We start from the raw sequence: 25,994 nt of genomic DNA, 5'->3' as shown, positions 1-25,994 counted from the left end.
ACTCTCACTGTGGCTTACCTCAATGCATTACACCCATCCTAATAGTTAGATCATGCTCCAGTGGCTTTTTACTTATTCATTCAGTGGCCCGTTCACACCCCATTAAAATCAACAGAAGGCTTTCTTTCACTATAAAGGGTTCAGAATGGTTTAGGTTTTTTTTCCAGGAAATTAATTTGCATGAAATATCCACTGTGTAAGAGGATGTTGGGAACTTTCACACTACGTTACCAAATATAATTTACTCCCATTGCAAATATAACTTATGAACATTAACAGAAATATTCTTTACTATCATCCAAGGAAAAATATATAAAATTCAAGTATTCTTCATGATGAAAGACATGAATATAAATAATTGTGTGTGTAATCACAATAAACCCATAATTCTAGTTGTATAATAAGATAGAAAAGAGCTATGTTTATAAATATGCGCAGTGGGCTACAGATAAATATTAAGGAGATTGCTTTAGAATGCTGTAGAATAAAACTCCATTTGTGTTTGCTGTATTTCCAAAGAGGAAAAAATTAGTTATCAGTGAGATAAACTGGCATTTGTTTCATGTGATTGCTCTGCCTGTCATAATTCCTTTATAGAATAGATTTCTATAACAGAAATCATAATTGTGACATAAATACAAAGTATTATAGCAATAACCAACCAGGCAAAAGTCTTCTTACTGCATTACAAGCAATTTGCAGTTCACAGAAGCTCCATTATGCTACCCAAAGAATAATGTGGGCTTCAGATAAAATAAGACCATTTCTACCTACTTGCACTTCATTAGTTTTTAAAGAGATATAGTCCAGATATTTTAAAAGCAGTTTTAAAATGGCCTAGAAATTTTTAAAACTTTGTTCTCTCAGTCTTATTAAAACAATTCATTCTTCAACACTTCCAAATACAATGTTTTTCTCTTTGCATCTAAACATCTCTGTAACATTCTTCCCATTTGCTTCATTTTGTGGTCTCTCTTTCAAACTTAATCATCCCATATAACTTTTTTTTTTTTTTTTCCTAGTGGTAAGTGATGCTTAATAGACTTATGACAAAATAAGGGAAGGATATTTAACTCCGCAGTTGCTCGCTTCATCTCTAATTATTATTATTTATTATTGTACTTCATTATGCTTTTGAAGTTACATACATGTCATGGGATTGTAGATGACGAATAGACCTACTCATTTTAAAGAAAAAAGAAAAAGAAAAATCTGGAAAAAGCATGAAGCTGACAAAATGCTGAGTAAAATTTCTTCAATTTGAGTGAGAAGTTCTGTGTTTGTCACTACTGTATTACTACACTTACTAAGAATCTTGTGCAGAGTTACACTGCTACTGCCCGAGAGCTGAAGCAAGGTTCAGTTAAAAAAAAAATCAGAAATAAATACATTTGCATGGTCTTACCTCAGAAGGAATAGCACAGGGAACTTGTTTAATAATGTTTAATTGCATATATCTATGCATGTGTATGTATAGATAGATATGTATGTAAATATGTATGAATCTCAATTGAAAAGACATATTAGAACAAGATTTGTGAATTTGCAGCAACTATGAGAACTAGACCAACAGATGTATTTCTCAGAAACGTATTTGGGAACTTAATCAGGAGCATGAAAGTCTGAGTGTAGTGTTTAGCTTCATGTGAATCAACTTATGTGCATAGTTCTGCTCTCTAAGGAGAGCGAGAATTCAAAATGTGGTTTTATGGGTTCTGGTTAGTTGCAACATTTCATCTCCATGGAAATAAATAGAAAACTGGGGTCTTAAGATACTTATTTAGCAATTTTTCATTATATTGCATGGCCTTGTAATTTATTGATGGCTATAACACTGTAAATTAACTGAACTTACTACCGATTTCTCTGATGAGACAGAGTGTGCTTCCAGTAATAACACAACGTTTTGGTCCTTGGGGAAGGAAACGCAACGAAGGAACAATGAGCTGTGAGTTATGAACAATGTAAGTTTTGCTTCGTCCTGCAAATCGCCTGTGGAGCTGCTATAATACTGTCTTTGTTGAAAGAGGTCACAGAACTTTCATTTCATCACTCGGAACGGCCAGGGTAGCACTAACTTACAATGTGTGTTAATACAAAACCCAATAAAGTAAGCCTTTTAAAGAAAGCGTCTCTCACCTTGGTCACAGTTTTCTTCGTCACTGCCATCCACACAGTCATGGATGCCATCACAAAGCCATCTGACAGGGATACAGTAGGCCTTATTTTTGCATCGAAACTGATGATCTTTACATTCCGTTACACAATCCATCTGTGTGAATACAGAATTAATGAAGGAGAAAAACAACAACATACTTAAATACAAACCTACCAAAATTTACCACCACTGTTTTTTATCACCCTAAATATTTAATACAATAAAGTTGTCCCTGACAACAGAATGCGAAATTTAAGTAGTTACTGAAGTCTAAGTGAAATTGTAACCACATGTTATATATGTTCTGATACTACTTCTTTATGTTGCTTAGTATTAGCAATCGAAACAATGGCTACGTTTACATTTCTGAAGTCAACCGCCCTGCAAGAAACAACCCTGGATATGAGGCCAGTTAGTGCAAACTGGCTCATATCCACATTGATCAGGACTAGAAACCTCCAGAGTGGACTGTCTTCACCTGCACTGTGTAGCATTTGGCTCAGGCATCCTTCATATTCTAACTGGCACCTTTGCAACTGAGAAGTAACAACTATTTTTGGTCTTTTTTTCGTCAAGTTGTTCACGAAGGTGGTAATTTTTTAAAAAGATACCAACAGTGCAACGTGTAGGAAGCGCATGGCATGAAGGCCCAGGGAGGCTGAGGTGCCTGCTAGGATTGTATTAGGTGAATCTAGAGGACAGAGGGAGTCAAATGTGACGCAAACTTGTCCACACTGGCAGTACGGAGCAGTCCCTGAAGCAAACTCCCTCAGAGCCAGGCTCAGGATTTGATCTAGGGGAAACAAATTTGTCTACTGCAAAAGGTGGCCACAGAGCAAACAAACATAACGCAGTGTAACTACCCGGGAACCAAAGTCATGGGGCTAAGTTATCTGACAGTGTTCAATGGATGCAAAAAAACCCCATTTGCCCTTTTAATTATTTTCAGATCTAAAACTGTTAATAAGCTTCAAGTCAGACGGGGTGGGGGGAATCAACGTCAATTTGTCAACTACCTCGTCAGATCCATCAGCACAGTCATACTCTCCATTACATTTCAAAGATGCCGAAATACAGCCTCCACTTGCACACACGTACTCACTTGAAGAGCAGGTTGGAGATGCTGGTTACAAACACATATTTTAGCATTAAGAAAAAGACAATTTATAAATAGTTGCTTTGTAACGTAATGTTTTCATCTGGTTAACATAGTGCGTAAACATCTACTTGTAGCTGACCAGAGCTTTTCCAGACACTCGCAAACTACCACAAAATATTTGACAAAACTGAATTGTTGAATCCTAAGTAAATTGTATAATGATAGTGAAAGGATATCTGGTTTTTACCACTGATAAATTCCTTTTGGTATTTTCCTTATGCTTGGTAAAAATGGTAACTGCACACATACATATATTCATAGAATGAGTATATATAAAACCCCCACATTCTTTAAAATGGCCTTAGAGTTTAGCTGAAGTTATGTAAGCATTTATAATTAAATAAGCTTAATTTATAAAAAAGCATGGGCTTAGAAAGTATACATTATTACAATTAAAATAAATACATATTAAGCAGTTTTATTTAAAATAAAGATGGATATTTTAATCACATTGTAAATCAGGGGAGTTTTGTCATAGGCTTCTATCAATTGCACCCATCTAGATGAAGCTTACAAAAATGTAGGAAAATTCCTGTAAAAATAAATAACTGCATTTTCCAGTACAGTAATAAGGAAATAAAAAAATAACAACAATAATAATAATTTGCTAGAGAAAACCTTTGCATAAGGACTAGTAGAAATTTGAATGAATACCACAAAGCAAAAAATACCCAGAGACACTTTAGCAACATGCTAAGAATTACTGCACTTTTCAGAGCAGAATTTTATAAGCTGAGTATATATTATCAAATTATATTTCAATATAATTAAATACCATTCCCCCCAACAAGCTTCGTATTGCATAGCTGTACGTAAGTGGGTTTTTCAAAACATGAGTAGGAAGACACAAGGATACCCATTCAAAACAAAGTATTTCAGATTTCTTTGCACTCCTCCCTACACCTAGTGCACAAGGAATCTTGATTTGTTGATTTACTTCCTCCTTGTCTCATTCTGATTTATTCCTTGCTTCATTTTATTTCTCAGCATTATTTAAAACAATACCTGGTTCACAGTTTCTCTCGTCATCCCCAAGTTTGCAGTCTTCATGACCATCACATTTCCATTTCGCTGATATGCACTGACCGTTGGAACACTGGAACTGATCTCTTGAACAGCCTGTTTCACAATACCTCTGGTACAATAAAAACAACGCATACACAAGATCAAGAGTTCAATAGAAACATTGGTAAATATACAGCTGATCAGAGAAGTTACAGCCTATACCCCTCCACACTATGAAATACAGTAATGCCTTGTGAAATAAGATATATTTGTAGATATGATTCGTAAAGGTGGCTTGCACCCTTTAAGCAGGTGGGAAGCACCCGAGGTCCAGCACTGGCAGGAAAGGAGAAGGGACGAAAGGAAAGAACAGAAAAACAGCAAAGCATTATCCAGTGAACTTCTACACAACAAACAGTCTACATTGTTTTCTCAAAAAAACCCCACAAACCAAACCAAACCAAACCACTGCTGTGTGTAGAAAGAGCCCCAACCAGGACACAAAATATTTTCAGGATAGGAAGGGGTCCAGATCATTGTTGGAACAAAAAGATGTAGACGACCGTTAAACATGACTTGATTTTATTTGCATGTTCGCTTTTCAGGGTAACTATTTCAATAGGTTTAGTTTTAATTTAGTAAAGATATTTGCATATATGGATTAATGTGTAGAATTCCCATTGCTGCTTTTTAAAATATTCATATCTGGGAATTCATTCTCCAACAATATAAAACTACTAATTTCCTAAAGAAGTATTTTTCCTGGAAGAAGCCTACCTCATCTGAGCCATCTGCACAGTCATAGTCTCCATCACACCAGAATCTTGCTGAAACACAGTCTCCATTTGCACAAAGAAAGTCCTTCAAAGTGCATGTTTGGGGCTCTGAATAAAGGAAAGTAACAAACCTAGCTTTATTAGCATTTCCATAAAATATTTATACATTAAACGCTCCAATCAATCAATGAATGACCATAACAAAGTCAAAACCACTAACTTGTAAACGATAAGGATTTTTTTTCCTGTAGGATTTTGTTTCATAACATTTTATAACTAAGTTTCATATACACATAGGAAGATAGTACTGAAAATACTTTCATTTTAGTTCTATCAAATTTCTGTGGAAATTTATGCTATGCTGACTATATAAATATTACTTATTTCAATGCATGTGTGTTATTACAAGTATTGTGAGATATGTACCACAGATTAGAAATTAATTTTGTACATTATTCTAATGTAATTAGAACTAACTAGATCTTTGACTTTCCATCACGCAACAGCGTATCATTTATCACATACCTTTTAACATATGTGTGCGTGTGTCAAGAGTCAGCTTCCCCTGTGCTAAGCATTCAGGGGAACAGCATTGAGATGGTAAATGGAATGCCTAAGAGGTAAGGTTTGGAGTTTCAAGCAAAATCTGTTTTCCAGAAATTAAGTATGGGACAAAGCATGACAATAATCCACTGACTTAAATACTGACAAAATTGTTAGAGAGATGTAACAAACTGAGAATGCAGTGAGTTGCAGAAGTCAATGGACAGTATACTTCCATAGAAGAACACTACTGTCATTTTGTTAGAAAACACAGAAAAGGGGGAAAAAAAGGTAAAGATAAGCATAGAATTTTCAAGTAATTTTAGGAAAACAGAAATAAGACAAAAAGGTAAAAAGAATCTGAGGAGCTTACAGATGGCTAGGAAACAGTAAAGGTTGGAAGGTAAACGGGATATCTTGTGATAAATGGGTATGTTGTTTTACTCCCTGGGAAGAAACAAAACACAGGGAGATCTGAAGTCATTATAAAAGGTGGACACGATAAAGGGGAAGAGTAGATACAAAATTAATTCAAGGTACAGGCAAAGCAAACAGGAGAAGCAGGCTGCAGGGAGTGATGGAGTAATCCTGAGAAGGTGAGATTGGCTGTTTCAGCCTATTTACTTCACCCTTTGCACAGCTCTGCCTTTTCGCTACTGCTGCCACAAAAACGCCGGCAAGGGGACCCGTGTGGAAGATTCCCCCAGCAGAATACTATGTAGACATTGGAAAAAATGGAGTTAATGTCCGGACTTTGGACCATTAGATTAAACAAAGGTAGAGAAGTAGTGAGGACTGAGGAGAATTTAAGCAAGTCTCTACATGCAATTTAGACTTTGCCAGTCAGAGAGCTTTGGGAAAGCAGGACTGAAAAAGCAAACAAGGATTATTTGTGGGATTATTTCCATCACAGTAAACATTGCATTATCTAAATAATGTAAAATCAAGAATAAGGATTAATTAGTAAGACCTTTTAAACAGAGAGACGGGAAAAGAGTTCAGGCAAATAGTAAATGACTGACTAAATCAATGGAGGAAGGGAAAAAAGGAAGAGGCGAGAATGAGAGCAGACAGTAGCAATGGACAGTAACAGACTGGGTAAAGCCAAAGGGTCCTTTAGCTAGTTATGGAAGGTGGAAGCATTAACACTTTTGAAAAACATACCACAGTGATCAAGGAGAGCAAACACAAAATTAGAGGCTTCCAATTGAGAAGAATTTGGTAAATACCAGCATAAGAATATACTAGATACGAGTTGCACAGATCTAAGGTAAGTTAAACTTCGGGGGGTTTTCAGGATTTATAAAAAAATCAAAAACTGTTTCAAGAAAGGAATCGTTTTAATGAACCTTTCAGCTACTTTTTTTCTTTTTCCTTCACTTAATGAAAAAAGTCAAAATGACCCTGTTTGAAAGTTTTTAAGAGAAATTTCATTTTCCAGGTAGACACAACTTTTCATTTTGAAGTTGTAGGGAAGTCATAATAAAAACAGATCTACAGCAATGGCATCAGTTCTCCAGCAATGTTATATTTAAGCAAGCCAAAGGTTAGCATTTATATGGATTCTTAGATTATATACATACTACTTCAAATTTTTTTCAAAGCAAAAGCTCATTTATAAACGTTAGCAAATCACTGACATTCGATTCTTTGTCTTGTCAACAGGCCAGGAAGAGGAAGTTCACGATATGATAAACTATGTAAAGGAAATAATTTGTGGAAAAATAATTCACACGCAAATAAACATTTGTTATGTTTCTATATTGAGTTGCAAAATATAAGCAAATACATTTTCTATACTGCTAATGAATTATTTATAAACAGAGATTTGATTCTGGAAAAATGTACACAATGAGCTAACTTCTCAATTCTCTGTTTGCAAGAAATGTTTCTTCTGCTGCTGGAATACATCTCTGTGATTTACATATGAACACAGAAGAGTACTTTCCCATCAGTGTTCAGACTGTTAGTGAAAGGAATAAGTATTAATAGATTTCTATATGACCAATGAAGGGCAGCATCTTTCAGCTTCTGCTTTATAAAAACACTGAAACTCCTTCCCGAGAAAAGCGTTTTTGAATTATTCGAAAGAATTTTATTTGAAACACAGCATATAAAATGATTTAATACTTTCACATTTTAAAGTCTGAAAATAATCTGTAGAGCCAACAGACATTTGTCATCAACTTAAATAGTAGCAAGAAAAGGATCTCATGTGAAACATTTAGAATGATTTCTTATTTAGGGTTCAATTTTGCATTTAATAGGCACAGATATTGCACTAAGTCATGAATTGAAAGGATTTTTTTTAGGAGAGCGTTCTACTGATATACGAGTCTGAGGGGAAAAAAAAGTAACTTTTTTTCTTAAAATAGGATATGAAGTACAAACTTGTAATGTACTTTTAGCCTGTATTTGTACAGGATAAATATGTTTGCTCCTTGTGAGGATTCTGTGTCTTGTAACAGCTGTTACAAAGCAAAATCTTAGAGAAACTAATCTGTATAACAGGAAAGGTGGAACTTGTACATAGAAAAAGAAGTAACAGCAATACAAACATGGGATAGGAGCACCTCAACCAAAATGAATTAGAAGTGTACGTTGACCTCTTGATTCATCCTGGCATTTGGAAGTAGATCACAAAGATTTAGAGGAATTAGGAGACATACTTAGGCCACACTTTCTTGTGATGAGTAAGTATTCATCAGATCTACCACTAGATGGTTGTGTTGGAGATGAAACTTTTCAATAAGCCAAGCCAGAGTATCCACTATGACGCATCCACATAACATCAGTGAAACAGTATTATCACAATGTTATGAGTTTACCCCAGAAGACACCTGAGCCACACACAGCTCACAGAAGGGTAAAAGTTCGAAAACTTGTGGGTTGAGATAAAGACAGTTTAATAGGTAAAGCAAAACCTGCGTGTGCAAGCAAAGCAAAATAATAATTCATTCCCTACTTCCCATTAGCAGGCTGGTTTTTAGCTGCTTCCAGGAAAGCAGGGCTTCATCATGTGTAATGGTCTTGGGAAGACAAATGCCGTAACTCTGAACATCCCCCCTTCCTCCTTCTTTTCCCCAGCTTTTTATTACCGAGCATGACATCCTATGGTACGGGATACCCCTTTGGTCAGCTGGGGTCAGCTGTCCCGGCTGTGTGCCCTCCCAACTTCTTGTGCACCCTCAGCCTACTCACTGGTGGGGCAGCATGAGAAACAGAAAAGGCCTTGATGCTGTGGAAGCACTGTTCAGCAACAGCTAAAACGTCAGTGTGTCACCAACACTGTTTTGGTCACAAACCCAAAATACAGCACCATAGGAGCTACTATGAAGAACATTAAATCTATCCCAGCCAAAACCAGTACAGATGGGAAAATGCAAGAGGTGGAAAATAAAAACCAAAACCACCCTTCCTTATAATTCTCCATTACAATACTGCTAAAAATGGTAACATGGACAATCCTGCAGAATGAATGCCTGTAAACACAAGATAATTAAAGTGGTCATAGGTGGGGTTTTTTCATATATTTAATGTGGCACTACATGCAGATTTTCTTTACTTATTTATTTTCAAAAACTTTACTTCGGATTGTGTTTCACCAAAACAAAGATGACACTCGTTCTTTGTTAATCTAGGCATAAGACTGGCAGGTGTACGTAAAAGAAGAAACCTTTGGTACGCATCATTTTATCATACTAAAGTAGCATACTTGCCTTTGGCTAGCATTGACACCTAGCTGCATTTTGAAAACTGACACTAGCCATTGTCTGACTTGCACCAAATCAGCTGAGCCTTAAGCAATGTAAAGAACATGAATTTACTGCACTGTCCACTCAAAACTTACTCAAGATGACATTATGAGAAATTCCAGCTTAGTTTCTTTCAATATGCTGGTTTAAAACGTTTTCACTTAAACATTAAATAATTGCTAGTTCTCGTTCCATTTGTGATACAAAGTTATCCCAGGACAAAATTAACTGATTTGTTTTCTTGACAACTTGTCGCAGCAACAAAACAGCATTGAGAATATTCTCTAGCAATAGTAATATTTTTACGCTGATTGAATTAATGTCTTTCAACAGCATTATTATGTTTGCATTGCTTCAGTGTTTACAGTATATCACATTTTCTTTATTTACATTCAATAAAACATTACTGGTGACTTCTTTTCAGCAGGAATAAGATAGTCATTACTATGGAATTTTCCTTTTTTGAAGTTCCCTAAAAGAAAAAACACTGGTTTTGCTCTGATTTGTTTTTAAAAATCCAAATAAACTCTGAAAGCAAATTCCCCCTCCAAAAAGGTATTAACTCAGAAGAGTTAAAAATGCATTCTACTTTGCTTAGTGCTAACTCAGTATGGACCTTTAACCTTCCTAATAACTCTTACTTATTTGGGAGGGTCCAAATATAGTTAAAGAACAATAGACTGTAAGACAAATACAGTTAAACAACAAAGTCATAATGGGCACAACCATTTGCATTATACCACTAATAAATTTTCACACCCATATGTGATATTTTTTAACATGCATTCTGTTGCACTTCTGATAACTTCACCAGGATGCTGTGTGTGCATGTGAAGAAACTATATAGAGAAATGTGAATACTTGAGATGAATTTCTATAATTCAATGAATTCACCCTGCATTCTTGAGAAACAACTCCTTTTCTGATATAGTTGCCTGACAAGCCCTTTGTATATTCATGCTTCCAAGATTTTGAATTTTACAACTGTGTCAGCATACTGTATTTAACTAAAACAGCAGAATATGGGGTTCAACAGTTAGCAGTGAAATATGCATTTGACAAGCAAAAGAAAATGAAAAAAAAAAGCTAACATAAACTACAGTTCACAACTCTGGTCTCTGGCTTGATGCACCAGCTGTGCCTGGGTAGTCTCAACTCACTAATTCCATCCGTTACAATTAACTACAGATTTCTTTATCTGCAAGTCTAGAGAACAGCCAAGACCTGAATATACATCTTAACTATTGATGTGAACACAAAGATGGCAAGCTTAATAAATATTTTTTAAAAAACACGGATAGATGATTGCTCCCTCATTATTCGATTTTTTTTTTTTTTTAATCACTTTGTCCTATGATAACCTACACTTCAAGGAAGAAAATTATTAATACTGGGTGATAAATAAATCCCACTTCACACATGGCAGATTTCAAATAAGATGCTTGACGCTTATTTTGCAGACAGCAATAATGTTTTGTGGAATTTGGGTTTTTTAATTTTTCAAAAGCTTATCTAGTCATGTAGATTAACACTACTATAGCAAAACTGTCTCTTTATTTGATTTTTACATGAGAATAAAAGAACATAAAATAATTTCTTGGTTTTTATAATATAAATGAAAATGGAAAAATCCCACTGGCACTAATAATTAATTCCTAAGTAAAATCTCCCACAAAGTTAAGAAAGCTTTTGTGTGTCAACCCCCCCCGGGGTTATAACAATAAATGGCTCTGAGTGATTACTGAGCCACATGACATTTTCCCCTTTAGATGAAACACTTGCATATGAAAACTACAGCACTGTTGCTTGCAGTAACTCACAACATTTTCAAATGTAGATAGTAATTAAAAGGCAGGCAAATCCACTTAAACCTTTCAAGCAGAATGAGCTAGTCTTCAGACATCCTGTACCTATGGACACCATGTCTCAAATTGGAGAAAGGGGCAGACAGCTTGTACTCAGGCTTAGAATGCCTGATTTATTAAGCTTTCTGTGTTATTACCCTTGAAGATACTAAATATGCATTCATGATATACAATCAGGAATGTGCATTCAAGATCATCTACAGAACAACATATTAATTTCTTGGATATCTAAGTACAAAAGAAAAAAAGAACAGAAATTGTCTACTGAAGAGAAGGCACTTCAGAACTATTTGTGGAATTTCCCTCTTGAAATATTTTATAAAGACAATGATTATGAGATAAAGTCATTAAGAATTTGTCATTTCTTCCTGAGAAATACCACTGAAAGTGGTATTACAGAGATTTATTAGACATTCAGATTCCTCATAGGTAGGAGAGAACTAGGCTAACTGAGCTACTTTGAATAATGATGTCTACTTCTTAATGTGATTAAGTATTATAGAAATGGACTTCTCATGACAGAAAACAAGCCAAATCGTCTCAGGAATAGAATGAATGTAATGGACAGGTAGTGTTTGATCAAACTTTATTGTTAACAAATGTTTATCCCTTTAACACTGAGCAGTTTTTATGATTCTTATCTAGAGATAAGAAATGAGATGTGTAACTTATTGACAAAGGTAAACTAATTGTAATGCTTATTTTTAATTTTTCAGATTATTGAGAAGTCAGGAATTTTTGCATAGCTAATACAGAATTACAGCTCTTTATAAGAATGAATAAAATTGGAGAATTTCAGCAAGGGGACATTTTCAGTTCTGGTGAACTGATTTTCAACGGATCAGATGGTGCTGATTGAAAAAATACACGTGCAGTTTATCAAAATTGAAAAGTTTCCTCTTACATGTTGCTAAACTGACCCCCCTCCTTACAACATGTAATTAGGAAAAGTTACTTACTACAGTTTTCTTCATCAGAATTATCACCACAATCATTTTGGCTGTCACATCTCCAATGATCCGGAATACAGTTGTTGTTTTTGCACTGGAATTCATGAGGCCCACAAGTTTTTTTATCTGTAATTAAGATGAATATCATTCACATCATGGCAGACAAAGAGTCAAAATGGGAAAGACTGCTACTTAAGAGTGACACAACAATATTGCTGGATACCTTTAAGAAGGAGCAACCATAATACTTGAAATGTTACTTTCAGAAATAATTTATTTCTCATATCACATTCTTCAAGATCCTATTTATTCATTCATAATAAAAGAGATATGCTTATGAATTTGATGATAAAATTAAAATATGGACTGTATACACTGCCATTTAAGGTAAAAAGTATGAAATTCGGAAATGATCACAAATTAGTTTGAAGAGAGGGTATTATTGAACTGAATCTCAAAAACTGCATTGACTTTTCCTTGAATTTATCTGTAAGATTGCTTTACAAAAGATCAGATCACAGTAAACCATAAGAGTATGTATTTGAAAATGTACAAAATATATTTCTCAAAAGTTATGTTTGCATATAATAATTTAAGACTAATCATACCTGACAGAAAAACTTTGCATTTTGATTTACATTTTCACCTTCTCGTGTCTTGGATTGGAAGTCTACTTACACAAAGTAAAACATTATAAAGCATATAATGCTAAACTGAGATTAATTTTCTTCATGCAGTAAATTTTCAATGAGCTTTCCTGTTTACAGAGTAGCATTGGTAGGCAAAGCCTCTTGGAGATGTATGAACATCCTGAACTCCTCCAGCAGGAAGGAGCTGCCTCTGTGTTTGATTTATATTTTTTATTTCTTCAGTAATTCTTTCAGGTTCTAAGGACTGAGATGAAATGAAGTAAATTAAAAAGTTATCAGTGACATTTTCTTCGAAAAAAAGGTTTGCTTTGTAAAAGCCTCAATGACATATTTAAAATTGCATGTCACTGTGACGATATTTCAATAGAAATTTTTAAAATTTCCATTAGGCTATTTCTTAGCATGTCAGTTCAGACTTCATACTGCTATCATGACAACTCGATGAGTTCTAATAACTGACAGAATGAAGGAGGACTGAAACACTCGCTTAAATCAACCTGCTTTCTCTGCCTGTGAAATGGAAAGGACCACATATCAGAGGTATTAGATTTGATGCTATGGCCAAAACTGCTGGTTTTTGTGCTTTGTTTTAGGTGTGGTTCTGGAACTAGAGCGATAAATCAAAACTACATTTGAATATCAAGAAGGTGGAGGTAAATGGTGTTGCAGCTCAGTTGTGTACACTCAAAAATTTGGTAATTACAATACTGCCTTTTGCATTTGTTCCTTATTCTCTGCCAATATTGTGATTGTAAGTAGTTTTCTCCCAAAATACTTTTTCCTATGATGCTTCTCAAGATGACAGTCTATAACATTTCAGTCATGACATTTCAAATACTTGCACTGGCAAGCACTTAAAAAATATTTAACATTACAAAACATAAAAATACCCCACCCCCCAAATAAGACACTCTTGTATTTTGTTTCTGTAGCTCTGCAAAAGATTGAGTTTCAAATCAGAAATCCATCCTATAGTTATTAAAGTACTTCTAGTAAAGTCTACAATCTCCCATTAACCTATCTGCCCACAAAATGAGTCCTAAAGACTAATGGCAGATTATATTTTATTTATTCTTCCACATTCAATAGAAATACCAAGATCTAATCAGTAATACACAGAAGACAGATGACATCCCTTCATTTCAGCTACCTGCTACGATGAAGAGAACATGCAATACATCTTTTCTTATTCTTCATAAAGAATTATCTAGTTCTCAAGGATGCTAAATCCATTTTCTAGCATTGCCTCTTTACACTTGTGAAGAAAGGCTGGATTTTTTTTTTTTTTTTCAATTTTTCCAACTGTAGTCTAACCTTATGGTTACCACTTGAGTATTAATCTTTCTCTTCTTACTCTATTTTTACCAAACACAAAGGAATTTTTTTTTTTTTTTTTTTTTTGTAAAAACACAAAATATTTTGCATGTTTGTAAGGCTCTCTCTTCTTCATTTCACGTCTAAAAGCTTTATTCTTCTTTTGGGTTGACTGATCTCTCGTAGCAGCTTACACTTGACAACGTCTTACAAAACAGATTTACTTGTCTTGTATTTCCTTCTTCACGTTAATGAGAGTCGAGGAAAACACAAGTATACTAGGACTAAGATATAACAAAGAGGAAGATCTGGGAAAGTTGTGTGACAACTACCTAATGTTTGAGAAAGGCTGATTTACTCAACTCAATGGAAATAATGCAAGACCTTATTTTTTTGAATTGTGGAAGCCTGATAAGCACACACAGGCCCACACACATTTTGTCATTTCTGTCTTCAACACTAAATTGCTTTCAATTTTTCTTAAAATGACATCCCATTAAAAGGTGAAAGTTCAGATAGGAATGGTACAAAGGTAAAGAAGTAAGTAGTGATAATTTTCATATTTCTCTCTTCAGATTATTAAGAGATTCATTGATCTACTGTAACAGACAAAGGCCCCTTCTCAGAAATTTGTGTGACCATCTGAGGTAGCTGCTGGTTGGTTGGGGTTTGTCTTTTGTGCATACTGAACTAGGATTTATTTTAGAAGTAATTCCAAATGAGCATGAAGAAAATAGGATGAAGGCTTAAACGGAAACCAAACCAAACCACAAAATATTACATATGCACCCTAAAAGCATTTTGATTCAAATATCAATCCCCATGCATTAAAACAGTATTTTGTCATTAATTGCACTATATTGTCGTTTGGGGAATTTTCATTCCATATATGGGGACGTTTGTGCATTTGTGTGTGTGTGTGTCCCTGAGAGGGATAAAATCCAAAATGAAAAGAAACTGTCTTTTGATCGAGGATCAGCTAGCTATTCTAGAGCTTGGCAGGCTGTCACTGATGCTGGATAGAGGAAATTATAAGCCTGTTGAAGGAAGTTTAAGTTTATATAATGCATCCTTCAAATGTCTCAAAAAACATATTCTTCATCATCAGAAAAAACCTACTCTGACTCTTTAGGCTAAAAATAAAATTAATATTAAGAAAAGTGAGGAAGCAGAAAGCAGTCATACTAATGTTGACACATTATGCTAATAAGGACCTGAAAAACATATAACCTTTAAAGCAGGTTATAATCGCTTTCCAAGACCACACAAAGCTTTCTTGAGATTCTAACTCAAACAGGGCCTTTTTTGATGTAAAGTATTGAAGTTGTGAGCAAGGATTACCATAATCTAATGGCTATTTTTAATTGCCTGGACAGAAAGCATGAATTAACTCTACCTACTGTTCTTTGCAAAACACCATACATTCATTAATAAACATACATTTCCTAATTCTACTTCAATTGTCTGAGTCGGAAAGTAACCACAGAAGACTAAATACATTCAGACTACTTCTAACAAATTTACTCAATATAATATCTCCAATAACACACAGTAGCAGATGTTGACTAAGCAAAATATAGATGACTATGCAGCACTTAAGCAAAAGAGATTACCCTTTATACAAGTTTTGCACTGTAAGCATTTTAGAAATGAACTGTAAGCGATAACGAGTTAGTATTAGCATCAACATATGCAGATCTTTATTATAATCAGCTTGCAGCTTTAGAATTTAATTCTATCAAACTTTGTTCATAATAACAACCATCTTTAAATTAACACCCCCCCCCAAAATGCAGAAGACCAAACCATGTTAAAACTACTGCTATAATAAGGTCATTTAAACATATTTCAAATGCTAAAATTATGGAAAACTTTAAATCCCTGTTCTTGTCAAGGCTTAGTTGTTCTATGTGTACATTACTGTGTGTGGCATCGCGATTGTGAATACGGATAAATTGTTCTGGCTCCTCCAACACAAAAACTAAGAGCATTATATGCAGTTAACAGATTTAAAATAAAAACGTAGGTGTTTTTTCAGGGAGGTGTGTAATTAAGCTGTGAAACTCTTTGTTGCAGCATGTTGTGAAAACTTTACAAAGGCTAAAGGAGACTGAAATCCACCAAGAGTTGTTGCATACAGAGACATATTTGATTCGCGATATCTCTGATTCTCAAATTGTTAGAGGCTGGAAGAGTATCCCAGGGAAGTTTCATTACAGGCCTGCTTTACTGGCATATTCTTCCTTAGATACTAGCTTTCAGTCACTGACAGAGACAGAATAAAAGGCCAAATGAGTCTTAGATATGAACCAGCATAACCAGTTGTATACATTGTGACTGAAAAAGCCTATGTAACTTGGGATTGCACGCATTGCACCTCTATACTATTTAATTGTTCGACTACTTTGGACATTATTCTTTCTATTGGCTAAAATGATGAATCATAGTGAAGAACCTACTATAAATACAATTTTTTCCTGTTCAGCATTAGTTTTGGGTTTTTTTCCTCTTTGCTTTTAAACTTTGTGTCTTGAGGATATTATTAAATGAATTATTTTAAGACCCTTTGTGCCATATCAGTTGGGCTTGCATGGGTTACTCAAAATGTGAATCCACAGTTCGGAAGCTTGGAATGCTGTCCGAATCGGAAAGAAACAGCATGTTGGAGATCAAGGTGATGGGGGACAGTGCAGGAGATAGCACCTATGAAGTGGATCAGAAGGTGAGCAGCGGGGGGGTAGTTCTGTAATAGCCCAGAAAAGGATATAAATATGAGTCTCTATGCCAAAGGTTCAACTCTTTTGCATTCACTGTGACTTCAAGCCAAATGATTTCTTGGACTTCTTCTCTCCAGTTGATACGATAAATTAATTTCCCCTTCTTGACAATTCAAACGATGGTCTGAGATTTTCAGTGCTGAAGAAGAGTTCAATTTCCTAGGCATATTTACCAGCTCCAACAGTTTCATATATGTGCTTGTGTCAATTGCTTGAAACATATTCATGGACATTTGGCTGTCCCTCAATGCTTTGTTCTTGATTACAGCCTGTAATTTTGTTACTCTGTTGTCCCAGAGGTAGCATAAACCTGTCCAGACTCATGTGTTTCATCAAACCATTTATTGATGCATGGATGACTAACGGCGAGAGCTTTGAATGTTCTGTACAACTGTTTTTCTTGTTCTCTACCATCTCAGAATATTTTTCCATCTTTTCCTTTGTAGGCCTGTCTTGAAATTTCCACAAGTTTTTCTGTACTTGGTGAGTGTGCATCTCGTATTGACATCCACGTTCACTGATTTTCCAACTATACTGACCCACTTACTCTGACTCTGATTACCTGTAATCCATTTCCCACATGGAATATTTATATTTATTATTTTCTTTCATTTACAAGAAAGGAGCTGACTCGGTACTTTCCAACAATGCAAGCAATGACTGAGAACAGCTCCTACTACTACTAAACAGCGTGATCTGGTTTTTTCCAAGTGATGATGAATAGCATACTAGGCGTATACAACAAAATATCACATACAGACCAATGTGAAAACTGCTTAGACTTTCAACTTTCTATGAGCATTTTCTTGATAAAATAATTTTAACTGTTTCTGCAGAAATATAATCAATTCATCTGTTCTGTCAATAACAAACATGCTAAAAACTGTAGAGTTATATTTGTGATCCAATAATGAATCTTCAAAAAAGCAATGAAAGAAATTCTTGGATTCAAAGCTAGTACTTACATTCTAAAAAATCTGCCTCAATGGGGTAGAACACTGTGTTTCTGGATCTTGTGTAAAATCTGACAGAAATTAGGGCTTGGTTTGGTAATGGTGCGATTCTATCCTTGATCTTCTCTGTAGAGGATCTGCCTCCTAAAACTATCATATTTAAGTACAGAAGTTTCATAAGTATCAGGGGTTCTTGGAGAAGTCCTATGCGGATGCAAAGTTTGTGGAGCGGTGTGTTAGGGCACATAACTCCTTGGAGCTCACAGAGAGAAGCAAAAGTTGGTCATGTCAAGCTGGAATCTGCTCTGGACCCTTCTACACAGCCAGTCTTAACTAACACGATTTGCAAATTACTGTATTTTTCACGACTTATGAACTGCAGCAGTAACAAAGTATGCAGAATAAATTGACAGAAACTAGATAATACGGTAAGAAAAATCAAGAATGTCACTATATTCCAGATAAGATATTAATTTAAATCTCCTGCCAATAAAGTAGTAGTATAATATGAGTTTATAGATTACTCATATAAAGGTTACCATTCAACAAGAACTGTATGAGCCAAATACAGCTATCATAGCAAGTAGGTATTATCGTACATTGAAAGAGGACATATTAAGTAGGATGATTATTTCTTTTTGCTACTTTTTTCAAAAATGTCAAGCTACAGTAATAGATTCAAAACCACTGTCTTACTCACCACAGTTAGCTTCATCTGATCCATCAGCACAATCTGGGTCTTCATCACATACCCACAGTTTAGAAATGCAGTGTTTTGTTGTTTTACACTGGAAATGGTCTGGAGAACAACTGTTTTCAGCTTTAAATAAAAGGATTCCAAATTAAACCTAGAAATTTCTGCTTATATTCAAAATATTTGTTTTAAAGAAAAAAAAAGGATTCAAAATTCAGAAACTGGATATCTCTAGCATCACTTCTGTAACATCTGTAAGGGAACAGCATTCAGGTTTATATTGTTTATGATTTTGTCTTCTTTTTACATATTCTATGTAAGGTCAAATGAATCTAATAAACTGTCTATTGTGATATTCTTTTAACAACAAATAGACTTAACATTGATACAATCAAAACACTTTAGTAAAAAGCAGTCAGATTTTTTTTTTTCCCTCTAACTTCCTAAAACACCAGTTATCAAATTCTGAAAGTCAGTTAGTTTAAAGGACTAAGGCAGCTCTCAATCATTTGATTGAAAAGGTAATAAAAATTAGGTACAATTTTGGTGAAATTCTTTTCTCTCTGTTAAAAGGGTCCGTGAGTAAATGGTGAGAAAAGTTTGAAAATTATTTCACTTTATCAGTTTAGCAGAACAAGTTTTTGAATGAATCCTATAGCAAGATAAAGATGCAAAGATGCAGCTAACCTTCATCCTATATCTTTCAGGATGCTGTAAGTTAAAGCTTAACTGCTTTAACTTTAGAACAGCCACTTGACAACAAAAAAGATCCTTAGTGCACTCATGTGATTCTACACCGACTCCCTCACAAGTGTATATGCCAGATCTTACTATTTCTTAAACTCTTATAACTAAGAGTATAGAGGCAAGATGAATAAAGGACTGGACTATGAGCAATCTATTTGTGATCAGATACATAAGGATTTATTTAGAGATAAGCATATGTATGAGAACCTCCAAATTGTTCTAAATTGAATTGAACATAGGTGGAAAACAGTATGACCTATTTTCTGATAATGTTTTCCCACATGAATGTTTGTCCCACTTTTACTTAGTGAACTCCATGAAGTTTTTAACAAACTTTCCTACCCCTGTTGAATAGCAATTTGTTCCTTGATATGATCATTCTTGTTTCTTGGATTTGGCAAGATGAAAAATTTTAGGTTTATTAAAAGTTGGTGTACTATTTCTTTCAGTGTCACATTTCCATACATCAATTTACAGCACTAGAATTAAAAAGCGTTTAGGCTTGGCTATGCTGCTAACTGTACTTATAAAAAATAATACTGATTCTCAGGTAGGACATCTTACCAGGGGATTTCAAAGTGCTTTACAAGGAAGACCACCTTAATTACCTCCATTTTACATATGGAAAGCCTTAAGTATGAAATGTGACTTTTTCAAGGTAACTTGAAATATCCTCCCTCATTCCCCATTGTGCCTTTGCAGGTGGGTTGATGGTTGAGTTTCAGACAACTCAAAAGCTTGCTTTATGTCACAGCAGACTGTCCTATCCCCACTAATCTCTAGGAAGTTTTCAACTCCATCACCACTGACCCTGACCCTATCCCTCCCACAGTCCCTGAGCACTGCTGTGCTGCAGACTCCACTGCTCTGATTGCATTTCGTTTCTGTCAGGTACTCCTCAAGGTTTTGGGAACCTTCCATATACCATGTGCAGTTCTTTATAATGAAAAAAGCAATCTCCCCTAACTTTCACAGGAGTTTACCTGACCCCACTTAATCAGTTTTTAAAGAAACGTAATATGCAAACCAACGTATAATACTGTCGGTCAGAGGATACAGCTCTGCTGAGCTGTTTGGAAGACGGCCATTAAACATGACCATCAAAAAGCCTTTGTATCCTTAGCAACCCTTCCTTTGCAGAAGGCCACGTTCTTTGCAGAAATGCAGCATATGCAAACCTAGAGAAAGCTAATTCAGAAAATAGGAATAAGCACCTTAGGATCAGCAGTAGATCTGAATAATGAACTGCGTGAAGGACAGATGTGCTTCAATACAGCACCATCATTTTAATTACGAAATGATCAAAGACGCAAGCTATTCAATACATTTCCATTCTAAATCTGAAAATATTTCCTCTACTTATATCTAAGAAATATGGAATGAAAATGAATTTATGAAAAGTAAGATGTATTAAAAGCTGAGTGAATGGAAATGAAGTTACATAGGCAAATTAGTTAAGAAGTCCCCAGAGGAAAAGAAATAGAAAAGGCAGAAAACTCCAGCAAAGGAAGGATTTAGAAAGAGCTATGGATCTACATCTTTTCCAACAAAAGACACAGAAAAATATCTTTTTCCATTGAAATGTGTTGCTGCAAGGCATGGCAGATGAAAGCCTCAAGATGAGTCACTTGTGAGGTGGTTAACAGTAAAACGGATGTTTCAGCCTAAGTCAGAATCCCAATTAAATGCTTGCAATTAATTGTTTACACACCTGTCTTCTTTGCAATGACTTTAAAAAATGAAGTTTGTTCTCTTGTATATGAAGCATTGCACATCAACAAATCCTGTGAAACTGTTTTGCATGTTCCTCAAATTATTTTATGTAGAGAACATTTACACTATTTTACATGTTTTACTTCAGTTCCTTGTTTAAAACCAGCTACAGTTGTCAGTGTAAAATTCTCTAAACATAACTTACGACAGTCTCTTTCATCTTCTTCATCACCACAGTCATCCTGTCCATTGCATCTCAGATTTATTGGAATACACTTCTGATTCTTTGTGCACTTGAACTGACCTGACAGACACACATGTGTGTCTAAGTTAAAAGAATAAAAATATCAAGTTAAAAAGATGAAACGTTAAAGATAAAAAGATTTAAAAATTGAAAGGTATAAAAATAAAGTTTCTTGACAGAATTTAAAGCATGGCATTTAGATCAGTTTAGCATGTTTCTGAAGTCTGCAACATATATAATGACGTACCACAGTTCAGTTCGTCAGAATTGTCCCCACAATCGTTCTCTCCATCACAGATGAAGGCTGGAAGGGCACAAAGTCCAGTTCCACACTGAAAACGTCCTGGCTGACATCTGAATTCAGCTGAGAAAAAAGAAAACTGTTTACGAATACTATCAGAAGAATGGTTAAACTATCAATAATGTTGTTCCTCTATGGACTAATCAAAAGAATTTATAAACCTTTGTATTTGCCTATGTAATCTCAATCTCAGTAGATATTAGTAACTAAAATGTACACGAACTATTGCAAAATTAATTTCAAAATCTGAGATTTTAAATTTGCATAACTATAGTTATACCTTACTAATGATACAGAGTGCAACCCTCTACACACTGATGCTTACTATTAGCTCAGAGGCTTGCAATTTAGGATCTAAACACTTGAGTTCAAGTCTGCTTTTAAGAAACTCACTATCCTACTCTAATTCTATTTCCCATGAAAAGTCTAACGTTCCTTCTCACAGACACTGCCATTTTGAGTGAATGAGCAATTACACACCTCTATAGTAAAATTTTATATAAACATAGTGTAGCTTAAAATGTAATGTTATGTAGAATGATTACATATGTTAAAGCATGCTTCAAAGGCCTCTACAGCAGAAAAAGAGAACTAATGATAAAATTGTAAAAATATGAGTGAATGAGTTCAATACAAAAAAATCACATTAACTGTTACGTAACTGGAATATTGTAGAACACATAGTAGAGCATTTTGTGTATATTAGCTTAAGTAAAGAAGGCAAGAAACTTTTGATTTATGTAGATTAATATAATAGCAATAAAGCAGTCAGTAACTGGGACTGAAAAACAGCATCATCAACAGATATTACTGTTTATGAATCCATTACACTAGAAAGGTACTTTTCTGACAAGTAAACTTGCAGTCAGCTACCATCGCAGCAACCATCCTTTGGGATGCTGCAAACATCATTGTAATTGACTTCCAGTAGTCTACAATTCAAGGGGGGAATACTCCAGTAACCTACTCTTTGGACTATGGGAGGCTATCGAGAAATATGCTGTATCTGCACCACCTTCAGGATAGTGTGTCAAAGTTACACAGGATGCATGAAAAATGTTCATTGCATAAAATTGTTCATACTGGAGAGGTGAGGTTTAGCTCTCCAAACTTTCCTTTGACAATACTTATAAAATGAAAAAAATTATATAGAACATATTGTGAAAAATACACAGAATCTTAGTAGGAATCACATGGAGAACATTGTTGTTGTTCAGAATATTGCACTATATAATAATGTGCAGCTAAACTTGTATAATTGCAATGAAACATAAGCAGATGAGATTAGAATTCCACATTTCTGTTATAAACCTGGCAGAATTTTGTATTAATACATAAAAATCAGCAATCTCAGAACATAGCTTTAAAATAAAAATCTTTAGCAAAAACGTAACTGGGATCAAGTAAAAGTTTAAAACATGATAAACATGTTCTTATGACTTTCCAAAGACCTTAAAAGACCCTTAGTAGACATGAGTTAATGAAAATCTTTCACAGGCTGACAAACAAGAGCCTGCACCCTTTGTAAAGTGGACAGAGACCAAGGAAAAGAAAACAGTGCTGCAAAGAAAAGCATTCAGAAAAATCCTCTTCCTAACATCTATAAAGCATTATATTTGATTTGGACCCTACTGACAAAACTGGGTTCCAAATTCAGAATGCACTTACGGCATTCCTCAGGCTCGTCAGAGCCATCGCCACAGTCATCGACAGTATCGCATTTCCACCAAAACGGAATACATTTGTCAGTTTTGCAACGGAACTGTAAAAGGAAGGAAAGAAGGAAGAAAAGCTTTGATATGAATATCTATTTATTTATTTGTAAACAGAAATAGCACAGTTTATGAAAAATTAGATTCACTGCTTAAGTAATTGTTCCACTAATCAACTTCGGCCATTAGTTTTATAAAACTTATTTTTTAAATATTCTTTTTTTGAAGATGTTTTGCACCGAGACTTCCACTGATACAAATCGTTGTCGTTTCAATGACATTGCAACACTGACTTACAGTGTCCCTGATAGAAACCACTCATTGCATTTTGCTGCATTTTATGATTTGATTCTTTAAGATCTTTTTCAAAACAACCACTTCAATTCTTAAACTGTCTTTGTAGGCTGTTGAAGCAGACTTAATATAATTTTTCTAGATAAATCAAAACACCCACAGTTACAGAAAAGGGCCTTAACGTGCAGTGTTGTACTTGTACACAGTATTGCTTATATTGTTTGAATTAAATGAGAAAACCAGAAGCTAGGCCTTCCAACCCTTCAAAAGGATAAAATAGTTGAACAAAAAAGAAAAATCCTTTGTAAGACCTCGGCAGTGCCTTTACTCTGAGCTCAGGCAACACTGTACCTTTGTTTTGACTGAAAGAGGAATGCAAACAAAACAAAGAGTAGAAATTACTCGATGCAATCTTCTAGGGCTAAACCTAAAATCAGAGTTCATCATGTGGCTAATGCTAGGGAGAAAAATCTGGATGGATTATCAGCAACTTTTAAGAAATGTTGTGTTTCCTATCTGGTGTCTGTATGAGCACGGAAAGGAAGGAAACCGACAGGCTTAGAAGTGCAAGACATTTTCTTTTCTGTGACTAGGCATAATTTTTTCATTTCTTCCCATTTTAAAAATCATTGGTTATTCAATAAAGCTGTATTTAAAAGGTATATTAAATTTGGTGCATTAGCTCAGTTTTCTCTTTCCTGCCAAGAAGATTTAGGGTTTCATGGCTATTTATGTAGTAGGACCTATAGTTGGAGCTACATCATTCTTGCATCACGTTGAGGGACATGCTGTATAACAGGCTGGGTTTGAAAGGCAGCTATTCTAAACTGGTAAACTGTTCCACAAAGATATGCATCCCAGAGTAGCTCAGCAGAAGGCCTCCAAATGTAGGAGACAAACAGAAACTCAGACAATTCTCATTCTTAGCATTTTCTACGTGGTAGTGTAGCCTTCCTGCGGCTTAATTGTTAAATGCCAGCCTCCTTCTGCCCACCACAAGGGACTTCAGGCTGTTGAAATGACATTATGAATTTAATTCCAGGACATGGGTATTCTTAGATGCTATTATGCTTTGCATGAAAATGCTTGCATTCCCTTCTAAACTGGGGAGCCAGACACTTAGCAAAATCAGGGGTCAGAGTCGTATGGGTGTGCCTGGAATGGCCTGAGTTTTGGCGTTCTAGAGCCTGATGCGTTTTGTACTAAACAATTTCTCACGTCAGATTAGCCATCAAAAGATGGCTGAAAGTCTGTAGATGTGCAAGACAACCGTATCAGACATCCAACTCCTTTTCAGCAGAAATAGCTAACAGCAGGTGTATTGTCAAGAGCAATTACATCATAGGAACAGCTATGATTTTACAGCATCATCTAAAAATCTTAAGTAGCAAAGTATTCTTTTGCCACTGATCCCTGCAGCTGATGCCATCAGACTGACAAACTGTCAAACAGTAAACAGATTTCAAAACTGGAAGGAAATGATTAATAACCAATGTCAGCTTGTAACTGTCTGTCCGAAGCAGCTTCTTCTATTTACCCCTGCTCTCCCTCCTATGGAATCCACAAGTGATAAATTATTGCTTCTGGAGGATCCAAGATGTGACGTTATCCTTCAATTCAGACTACCAATGAATTATTTAGAAAGGAATAGAGCCATTCAATCAACTGTTAGCATATAAACTCAATGTGGAGTAAGTTTCCAGTGCCATTTAAAGAAAATTTTAAAAAAGGAAAAAAGACAAAAAGTGCTATTTTTTTAACCAAACAAATTTGAGAAGCTAGATATGGGGGAAAAATAGCTAAGAAATTCCTCATTTTACAAGTGTTTTCACTTTCTTTTTGTTCATCACTTAACGGGAAGTAACAAGCAGACAATCTAAACAGAAAAGATACAATGAACATAATAACATCACACCAAACACTACCTTAAGGGAACAGAGGAAGACAGTGGGAAGGTTTCTTAAATAACAATATTACTTGAATGAAACTGTACATCATTTATTAAGATGACCACTGTTCCCTAAAAATTATGTGTAAACCCCTTAATGAGTACAGACAAAATGCATCATGATGTAGAACACTGTAAGAGGTCATTAGCACACATATAATAAAAGCAGAGGACTAGAAAAGCTGGACTACTAGGAGGATCTTAAAGGCCATATGTACTATTACAATCAACCAATTAATTGTCTGGGTAGAACAGTCCAAAGACTTTTATCAAAGTGGTTCTCTTATAAGAAATCAATATGTTCTACTTAATCTACCTTATATTTTAAGAAAAAAAATTACCAAATATTAATTTCTAGTACTAGGGAATCCACCTCCCATAAAGAATTCAATGTTTTAATTGATGCAGTTGTTAATTAATTGCATATTCTACCATT

General features: G+C 35.0%; 1 protein-coding gene across 1 annotated transcript in view; it reads right to left on the bottom strand.

Annotated features, from left to right (window-relative positions):
- Positions 1–25,994, bottom strand: part of LRP1B (LDL receptor related protein 1B) — a 587,356-nt gene that overhangs the window by 66,331 nt on the left and 495,031 nt on the right. The window contains exons 62-70 of the mRNA XM_059820081.1: positions 23,273–23,366; positions 21,551–21,667; positions 21,265–21,384; positions 18,606–18,725; positions 12,221–12,337; positions 5,100–5,206; positions 4,323–4,452; positions 3,175–3,281; positions 2,140–2,272 (exon numbers count right to left, since the gene is read on the bottom strand). Coding sequence (XP_059676064.1) covers positions 2,140–2,272; positions 3,175–3,281; positions 4,323–4,452; positions 5,100–5,206; positions 12,221–12,337; positions 18,606–18,725; positions 21,265–21,384; positions 21,551–21,667; positions 23,273–23,366 — 1,045 coding nt within the window. The remainder of the gene's footprint in view (positions 1–2,139; positions 2,273–3,174; positions 3,282–4,322; positions 4,453–5,099; positions 5,207–12,220; positions 12,338–18,605; positions 18,726–21,264; positions 21,385–21,550; positions 21,668–23,272; positions 23,367–25,994) is intronic.

This window comes from Gavia stellata, chromosome 8, assembly GCF_030936135.1.
Source record: "Gavia stellata isolate bGavSte3 chromosome 8, bGavSte3.hap2, whole genome shotgun sequence".
NCBI classification, from domain to species: domain Eukaryota; kingdom Metazoa; phylum Chordata; class Aves; order Gaviiformes; family Gaviidae; genus Gavia; species Gavia stellata.
This window is presented reverse-complemented; position numbering and strand designations above follow the sequence as displayed.